The 10168-nt window shown below is 41.0% G+C and overlaps 1 protein-coding gene across 1 annotated transcript in view; it reads left to right on the top strand.

Annotated features, from left to right (window-relative positions):
- Positions 1–10168, top strand: part of LOC118329091 (sodium/potassium/calcium exchanger 3-like) — a 22125-nt gene that overhangs the window by 8976 nt on the left and 2981 nt on the right. The window contains exons 6-14 of the mRNA XM_035663059.1: positions 10–84; positions 606–631; positions 759–812; positions 1225–1352; positions 2489–2649; positions 5700–5940; positions 7528–7694; positions 9203–9317; positions 9967–10079. Of these exons, the coding sequence (XP_035518952.1) occupies positions 10–84; positions 606–631; positions 759–812; positions 1225–1352; positions 2489–2649; positions 5700–5940; positions 7528–7694; positions 9203–9317; positions 9967–10079 (1080 nt within the window). The remainder of the gene's footprint in view (positions 1–9; positions 85–605; positions 632–758; positions 813–1224; positions 1353–2488; positions 2650–5699; positions 5941–7527; positions 7695–9202; positions 9318–9966; positions 10080–10168) is intronic.

The following is a 10168-nucleotide window of genomic DNA, read 5'->3' as shown; positions in this document are numbered from 1 at the left end:
CTCTCCCAGACAATACGTCTCACCCGCTGGCCTCTGCTCAGAGACTCTCTCTACTACACCCTATCCATCTCTGCTCTTATAGTGGTAAGGAACAGCTTAATATAATACATTATTACACATATTTTGGGCTCGGCTATTGGGCTACAGACACAGGTCTTTTTTCTTTAGCGATGGGTCTGTTTTTACTGCCAAAATATTGCACGTACTCTTGCAAAACCAAAAGTTATTTTTTCGGAATAAATTATCTTGTTATCTCGAGAAATCAACCTTTTGTTTTCTTGAGATAAATTGACTCGTGCTCTCAAGATGGGTGTTGAGAAATGTCTGTACATGCCCCTGGATTTTATTATCACACTGGAAGTCCCCATGAATTCAAAATTTATATTTAAGTGGTTTTGTCAAATATGTCTTATGCTATAAGTCACCTATATGCCAGTATGTGGCCTAACAATGACATTTCAGTGTCATTTTTTAGAGAGATGTGATTGTCCACCTGTAATTATACCTTCATGTATTCACAGTACTTGTGATTTCAAAGCTATATCAATTACATATTCAAATTTATGATTTTCACTTCTCTGTCATTTCCCTTTTCCATCTTACAGTTCATATATGACGAAAAAGTTGTTTGGTAAGTTTGATTTTTTGATTGTTTACAATAACATTCCAATAATTAATAACAGGAGACTCCCTAAATACACTTACAGCTTCAAATATACAAATTCACATGGTAAATTGATCTGAACTGTGTTTTCCAGGTGGGAAGCTCTCACGTTGATCCTGATGTATTTCGTTTACATTTTGATCATGAAGTAAGTAATTAAGCCCAATGTCTCATAACACACAGTATATAACATAAAACACTTTTCTTAAAGAAATAAAGGGGACTCATTGATAAAATTAATTAGGATATTTAAAGGCAGGGGTCCCCAACATGTTGATTGTGATTGTTTTTATAACAATCTTAAATAACAGAAAATCTTGTTAATGGTGGATATAGTGTTAACCTGTTAAAGCATTTCAGTGTAATGTCACAGCCAATCAGTAGTGAGTATTCTCCATGGCTTGGGTATAAGTAGTGGTATTTAATGTTGATGAAAAATGTAAAACTACATTAGATATGTATGGCAGATAAATATAAAAATACAGTTCATCAGCAGCTCAACAAAGCACATACATGTTGTATGCAAAGGTGAATTGGATTTTACCTGACGTCTGTTTCAGGATGAACTCCCACGTTGTTCGGTTTCTGGAGAGGCGGCAGAAAAACTCGTCCACTTTGAGGAACGGAGCGGCCAATAACGCTGAACTAGACGATGGCTGTGATGCTACCGCTGTTCTACTGAAGAAAGGTATACAGAAGGATGGGGCAGTACTGTTGGGCGAGAAGTAGTTTCAACACAACTCCATCTTAAACAACAAATGTTAATTAGTGAGTTTTACAGGTGCTGGTGAAAATATTTCAGGCTAAGATAAGATTCAGGCTAACTGTTTCCCCCTGCGTCCAGTCTTTATGCTAAGCTAAGCAAAAGCCTTGGTCACACTACACAACTCTCTGTCTTAGTAGTAGTATCAGGAGTCATAACATCATTAAGCACATCATGTTTAATTAGGAAAGTCGTTTAAAAGCACACACAAAAAGGACAACAATTTACTGAATACTGCTGTTAGTACAATTAACTGAGAATTAGCCTGATCAGCCAGCATCAGAAATAAATACACACATTATTAAACTATTAAGCAAATCAATAACAAACAGCAGTCAATGTCAGACAACCATATCATACTTATGATATAGAGTTACCTAATGTTTTTGTTGTGGTGACAAAATGTTAAAAATTATACATATAAGCAATTCCACTAAAAGCTCCCTGCACCAAACTCCCTTTAAGAAATATGACATTTTAACAATTCCTACTGTGTCCATTAAAACATATAACTCTAGAAACACAAGTTAAAGGGTGTCATGTCGACTGTCTTCTTGTCAGTTGGTCATCAATAATAACATAATCCATGAAGATGAAACTGTATTTCGTACAAACTTTACATTTTGGCTTTTGTCGTCTCAGCTCACTAATAGCCTCTGTTGGTTAGCTGTGCTGTTTCAGTGGAAGAAGAAGACCATGGGAATGACAGGCAGATTCATAACCCTGACAGTATTTGAGTTTTTTTAGCTGGTACCAAAGTAACTACTACTAACTAACAGTTTGCTGCTTCCTGTTTGGTACTGGAGAGAGGTAATCCTATGTCTGCTCTCATTGGTGGGAGCTCCCCGACACGACCAGATAGTTTGCCTGCTAGATATATTTTGGGCGTCTGTGAGGCATCGACAGACTCTGAGTCCTCAGATCTTGGATTAGTATTATTGTGTGCTACTAATCTATACGTTCTAGCAAAGGTATAGAACATAGTAGATGGATGTGTTCTCATGTGGTCATAGGTGCATGTGTATATTGTGTGATTACATGCATGTGTGTCCATCCTATAGCAAACCACCACAGGAAGCCGTCGGTGCTGATGGTGGACGAGCTGCTGTCAGCATACCCCCACCAGCTGTCTTTCTCCGAGGCCGGCATGAGGATCATGATCACCAGCCACTTTTCCCCAAGAACCCGCCTCACCATGGCCTCACGAATGCTCATCACCGAGGTAAGGATTCACACAGGCACACTACACCTGCACGTTTCACTGAAAAAAGGGGAAAAAAAGATTGCTGCCATTTCCAATTTGAAGCAGACTGCAGTGTGTTTTTCTGCAGGGAAGAAAAAGAGTTTCAGACAGCTTCTTTAACAAGGTAATCTGGAGCTGCACAGAGTCCCTGGCCTACAAATCAGCTCCACCATTGAAGATTCTAGGAATTAGGTGTTTTTATACTTTTCTCAAGGACTTGTCACGACATGATTTAAGAACCCGATCCAACAAATGACTGCATCTCATCTGCTATTTTACAAATGTAAATGAAATGTGAAGCTGTTGCAGCAGATCTCAGCCCTTCACTTCCCTGTAGTCCACCTCAAATTTGTTCTACTACAGTATACATATGTGCTTTCTTTTGAAGGTCCCGTGCTGTGTTTTGAGAAAAACCGCACCCTCATAGGAAAGATTTTTGGTTTCATAATGGCAGCCTATGATCACACTACTCAGAATGCACTTGTTTCTATGTCTACATAGATAGAATCCTTTGCAGATAGACACATAATTAGGGCCCGAGCACTGAACGTGCGAAGGCCCTGTTGTAATTGAAGGAATTCTTTTTCTTTTTCCTCCTAAACAAACGCATTTTTGGAGGCCTCAACATGCTCGAAAACTCATGAAACTCGGCGCACATGTCAGTCGTGGCGAAAAATTTTATATTCTATGTGTCGCTTTCGATATTACTATGACGACAGCTTTTTGGAATTTGGCCACATACCCAGGTGGCCTAACAACCATAACACAATAATGTTTTTTTTTTGGCTGTAATAACTCCACAGCATCGTTTTGTCGCCATTCAAAAAATACTTAATAAATCGCACGCAGTATTCGGTGATTAAGCTGAAAACTTCCCATATGAGCCACGCCATTTTCGCCTATGATAATTTTTCCAGCGAAATGTCACAAAACTAACTTTCATGTGTTATCCCCTTACGAACTTTGTTCGTTTTGCCCAGCAAAGTTTCATTGTAGCATCTGGGACCGTCCTAGGCAAAAACGTAATCGTCGAGAATTGTTGTGATATTTCAAAAAAATAAGCACGCTAATAAAATTTATTACTTCCTGTAGATTTTTGGTCCCAAAACAGGAAAGTGAGAGACATTTCTCGCATATTGGTTATGATCCGAATTTGAACAAACTTTGAATCGCAAATATGTATCACACCAGTGTCATACCATATAGGGATCGTGTAACAATTATACAGGCCATAACGCCAAACAAGGTGACCCGTCATTTAAAAAAAGTAAGTTTATATCTCCGCATCGGACATGTTGTAGATTAAAATGAAACTTGGGTAGGAATGACATTGTCAGCATAGGCTCCTAGAGGACTCCCCTAATAAAATGATGTCAACGATACACGCCACTAGGTGAGAGCAGCTCATGGTTTTGGCATGGTAAATCAAAAATAGTGTGGAGAGAGGAGCCGATGTAAGACTGGTATAAGCCTGAAGCATCACATACCAAAAAAAATTTGATATAATATGATCGGGTCAATTAGTAGCAGCACCCAATAACAAGAGGTTATCTAACAAAGCAAGCCTGGCGCCACGTTTCAACTGATAATGTACGAAACACGGTAGGAAACGTGTACTTGCCATACACCAAACCCCACGGGAAGTTCGGCATCCGTTTCAATGTTTCATTAATTCACAAAATTAATCGGACGAATATTTCGCCTTGTATTTGACCGTTCCTCCTCCTAGGGAATTCAATCGATCTGCTTTCAAATTTGGTCAAGGGAGACCAGTCAACCCAGTAATGTTGCATGATTCAAAAGTATCGTGCCTTTATGACTGCATGTACGTTTGAAAGGCGTGCTCGGGATGGCGGTGCCGTCAAGTTTGGCCCATTTTTGCAATTTTTCTTGACTCAAATTTTCTGTGAATTAATTTATCGCTTGTATATTTGAAGAACTCATCCTAAAGGGAATTTATCGACCACTTGCTTCAAAATTGGTCAGTATAAGTACAATGTGCTGATTAAAGTTTGCTTTTGTATGTATGTACGTTAAAGGGCGTGTCGTTAGGGGATGGCATACAAAGTAGCCATATTTTAAATTTTTGGTCATTTTTATGTAAATTTTTCGCCCCCTTGTATTTGAACGAAACTACGTCCTAGGGAATTTTATCAGAATCTACTTCAAATGGTCAGATACAGATCAAGTATCTTCCTGACCTTAAAATTGTGCTATTTGTGTACGTACACTTGGAAGGCGTGATCCATGGCGTGCCATCAAAAGGTGTGCAGGATTTGAATCGAATCTCAAAACTGTGAAATACCCAATAGTTCGTGCATTTAAGGTCTTTCTGTTTTTAACTAATCCTCCTATCAGATTTGATTTCAGATTGCTTCAAAATTTCGATCACTGCAATTCTAATACACATTTGGTTGATTCAAATAAGTTTTGTGCCTACTTGTGACTTGTTATGTTTAACCGCCTTGCCCGTGACGACGTGTCGAATTCCGTCCGATTTTGGCCTATAAAACAGATGTTTCTCTATCTTTCTCAAAGTGTACAGTCCCCCAGAACACGTCTCCACAACTTCAGTTAACATGGTCCAATCTCAATGAAACTTCACACGTTGATAACAGTCCCGCCTTAACACGTCTACCATGACAATATTCAGATATAGGTGATAGGCCACCTAACTGGCCAACAGGAAAGTAAGCGCTCATACCGTAAAATCGTTTCATGTTGTGGTCCGCACGTGTTACGACGGCACGTGACGCGGCCGCAGCACGCCCCGAGTTGCGTGGAGTGCGAGGGCCCGCCCAACGCTGCTTGCAGCTTTAATTTTATTTTTAACATGTTTGCATGAACAGCTGCTCACTTGCCCAGTCATTGTATTAATGACAAACTGCTAGTAAGTCACAACTGACAATGTTGACTGTCTGTTACAGTATGAGCTGCATCACAGCCCGTTAATCTTGGATGTCTCAATTCAAGGCTTGAAGGTTACAAGCTTACAACCCACACTGTTTGTGTAACTGTGTGTGATACAGAGGCAGCGTCTCATCAACACACGGACTTTGACCAACGGTGACTCGGATGTTCCAGCCAAAGGAGGAAGTAGGCGGGGCATAGAAAATGGGCTGTCCGGGGCCGAGAGGGGTGTCAGTGTTCGCCATGACGATCGAGAGGCGGGCAACGAGACAGAGAACGAGGACAATGAGAACAACGAGAATGACGAAGAGGAAGAAGAAGAGGACAGAGAGGGACCGTTTGTACCCTTCCAGTGTCCAGGTACCTGCTGCAGATGCATCTGTGTGGAATGTGTTATCACTCCGTTATTGAAAAATTATTTATTTTGTTTCACTTTTGGTTAAAGAAATACTGTACATTCACATTTTTTTTGCCCTTTTCCCAAGAGTACCTGCCCACAATTTGTAATTATATTTTTACATTTCTGTATGTTTACGAGGTCATTCCTATGTTCCCAGGGTCCTATGTTCCCCAGATTTATACATGACAAAGGCTCCTATGTTCCCAGGGTCCTATTTTCCGAAGGTCCTCTGTTCCCAATGTCTTACGTTCCCAAGATCCTCTGTTCCAAAGCTCCTATGTTCCCAAGGTCTTATGTTCCCAAGATCCTCTGTTCCAAAGGTCCTCTGTTCCCAAGGTCTTACGTTCCCAAGATCCTCTGTTCCAAAGCTCCTCTGTTCCCAAGGTCTTATGTTCCCAAGATCCTCTGTTCCAAAGCTCCTTTGTTCCCAGGGCTATGTTCCCAAGATTCTGTGTTCCCAGGATTACACTTAGGGTTAGGTTTAAGGCATTCTACAGACAGAGGCTGTAGCTTGAGGTGCACCGGCACACTGGTCTATATTACTGAGAACATGGGACCCGGGAGCATAGATACTCCCATCTTTACAGGTTAAATTAACTAGATACGTTTTTGTGAATTAGTGACCATTGGAGGTAGGTCGGTCAGTAGGCATATCTCTGACTGTCTGACTGTTTGAGTCCAGCTAGTTGTTATCTCCTGCTTTCAGTCTACACCCTGACTCCAACACCGTATTTAACACACTGGGCTGAAATTGCAAAGAAAGAGAATAAGTGTGTTTCCCACATTGAACTATTGCTTTGATACGGGAGCATTGTAGTTTGGATATGTAGCGCTGAGCATTTGGTACAGTTAGCTTATTTTATTTTGACACAGCATGCTTCAGTTTCCACTTAACCAGCAGACTCTCTGGTGTAGTAATCAGAGCATATAACACAGATAAAGGCTTAAAATAATAAATAAAAAGGGTGAAATCCCAAAATGCAATCACAAAAAGTTTAAAGTGAATTGATAGATTTGCTGTTATCTTATTTAGATAAAAACACAAATTGTGATTAAAAGCAGAACCACAACTCTGTTTGCTATTTATCTTTCAGTCACGAGTGTGAGCATTTATTGTTGAAAGTCTGCAAGATGATGCAAGAGTAATTCTTATCAAATGGTTTGCTTTTGGATTAAAAGTGGAAGTTTGAGGACAATTTATTAAGTTTAGTAATTGATTCATTTTTATGTTTCTGAATTCCAGCCTTATGTTATTGATCATAGGTCTGCATCTTGCCTTTTTGAAACACTGCATTTATCCATTCATTTGTTCATCTGTGTTGCACTTTGTATATACATCTTGCATATCAGATACCGTAACAATGCATGAATTCTATCTGCATCAAATTCAAATGCATCCATAGACACACTATTGTTATGTGTAGATGACAGTGTTTACCATCAATTTTAGAGGACGTTTATAGCATGAGAAGATATAATAATCTGCCTTCCTCCCTCTCCACACAGCCCATGTATCTGACGCTGTGTCTTGCCATGTGTGTTTGCAGCCGGTGTGTGTAACAAGCTGAAGTGGCTGCTGGCCTGGCCTCTGTGCCTGCTGCTGTACTTCACCGTCCCCAACTGCTCCACACCTCGCTGGGACAACTGTTTCATGCTGTCCTTCTTCGCCTCCACCCTGTGGATCGCCGCCTTCTCCTACATCATGGTCTGGATGGTGAGAGACAGGGAGAAAAAAGGGGGAAGGCAAACTGACAGATATTTAGATGAAAAAAAAAAACACTTCACCCCTGACACTTCTCATTGATATGCTTTTCTGCTACAGCTTGTGTGGCTCTATTTGTTTTACATTTTAATGTCTCCAGTAGCAATTAACATGTTAAATGAATAAAGTGTCCTTTAGGCCCATAACAGAGAATAGACAATAGTTTCATTCTTCTTTATGTGGCTAAAGGAGCTGCAGTGGAATGAAAAAAGAACCAAACTGGAGCAAGGAAGCTCTGCTGGAAGCGGAGGTACAGCAATTTAGTAGCACATTGACAGTAGTGCAGCCAGAAAACATGCTCAAAAAATTACGAACAAGATCAATACCAGCTTTGTTCTTTTTGTTTGCAGCCCTGAGGAGCGCAAAAAAATATACAAACGAAGTAACATTAATAGTGTGATTAGGGATAACACAAAGCAGCAGTGGTATCTGGTAAGCTAAAACTACCTCCATGCTTAAATAGAACGAAGTAAAGCAACTTTTTTTCTTAAAGAAATCAGTATTTTTACATCAACAGACTATGTGTAATAGACAGCTGACATTAGCTTGTTGACATTTACAGCATCAGTTATCTCCATTGACTGTATATAAAGATGGACGACATGACTCCCCAAAAGTGAAGCCGACACATATAGGTCTTTTTTAGCATCTTTCAGGTCATGTTCAGATTTTAAGGCACACAGTATTATTGTTTTGGTTCACTCTAACCACTATTATTACCTTTGTTTTCAGCATCAGCAGGCAGCAGGAGTTTTCTGTGTTTTTAAAAAGCCCTAAAAATCCACTGTACTCCAGCACCAAACAGCAGACAAAGTTAGCAACTAGCTGGGGATCAAATTTAGTAGCTAACGAGCCAATATTGTCCTCAAAAGCTGGTAGAGAGAGTTAAAAGGAGAGGGAATATTGGACAACATTCATCAGGTGGCAAGAAACATGACTCCAAATAAATGCTAATGTTGCTCCGTAGCTCCTGGATGTGTAAATTAGCAATGTCTGCCAACATGTTAGCCATATGAACCTTTCAAGACTGTAATAAGTCAAAATGTGTGCTGGCATTTTAAAGTTGGCTAACCACTAAATGTTTACACACTGAGCAGACACATAGCATTATTAGCATTAGCTAGTGAATGTTGGCTTTAAAGTTGCTTTAACTGATTCTTTTTGCCACTTGAGGGGTAGTTGTAACAAGTTGTGAGTAACACTGCCATATTAGCACCTGATAAAGTTGATATGGTGAACATGCCAGGCTTATTTACAGATTCAGTAGACACAGAACAACATTAGCATTCATTTGGAGACATTTTTCTGGCTAACTAATGTTTCCCTCTGGACAGTTGTGTGTTTTTGTGCGAATGGGTCCCTGTTTTGTTTCTCTTCACACGCCAAGGTTGCACAAGGGCACGCACAACTGCTGAAATACAAGCAGTAATAGTCTGTCTCTGTCTTTGTCTGTCGGTCAGGTAACAGTGATAGGTTTCACACTCGGTATCCCAGATGTCATCATGGGCATCACCTTCCTGGCAGCCGGCACCAGCGTCCCTGACTGCATGGCCAGCCTAATAGTGGCACGGCAAGGTAAACACACACACACAAACATGTTACCGAGCCTCATTTAAAACAAATACACACACATCTACAGCCCAATGGAAGCCAAACATCAGCATCAAAGTGAAGCCACTATCAAAGAGGGGAGGAGATGACAGAGATAGAAATGGGTGTGGAGAGGAGTGGGGGAGGTTAAGATTTTGGGCCTGTCATCTTTTTCCGCTGTCCCTCTTCTGTCCCTGTGGCAAGGCTGTAAAAGAGGAAGGGGGGGCGGCTGGCGAGGGAAGACAGCACGACGGGCTCCCTTCCTCCATCCTTTCATCTGTGTTTATTCTTGCTCCTGTCATCAAATATTTAAACGGCTCTGTCTGTCTGTGTGTGGGGGCTCACCGGGAGACGCACACTCGCCACCGCAGTTGAGTTGTCCGTCCTTTGCTTTGTAGCCGCTGCCGCTTCGTTGTTTCTGTGGGACGTCAGTCGGACAGATAGCTCTACTGATCTGGCCTGTATCAGCCTACCTCTATCTCAACCTGTCGCAGCCTCCCCCCTCACACACTCCTGCACACCCTTCCTGTCTCCTCGTTGCCCACTCACTTTCCCTTTCATCTCTCTGTACCTCTCTTTTCCTGTTCCATGTTTTTCTGCTGCTTTTCAACTTTGTCTCTGCATGTCTATTCAGGAATGGGAGACATGGCAGTGTCCAATTCCATTGGCAGTAACGTGTTTGACATCTTGGTGGGGCTTGGTCTTCCCTGGGCCCTGAAGACTCTGGCAATCAACTATGGCTCTGATGTAAGTAGGTCACTCCTCATCACCTCTTCTTCTCTGGGTCAAACTTTGACGGTTTTCACTTTCAGCATTAAAGGTTCAGTGTTTAGGAT

This window comes from Morone saxatilis, unplaced genomic scaffold (genome assembly GCF_004916995.1).
Source record: "Morone saxatilis isolate NCDOM2014 unplaced genomic scaffold, NCSU_SB_2.0 Contig19, whole genome shotgun sequence".
NCBI lineage: Eukaryota > Metazoa > Chordata > Actinopteri > Moronidae > Morone > Morone saxatilis.
Note: the sequence above shows the minus strand (reverse complement) of the source record. Positions and strands in the feature narration are given on the sequence as shown.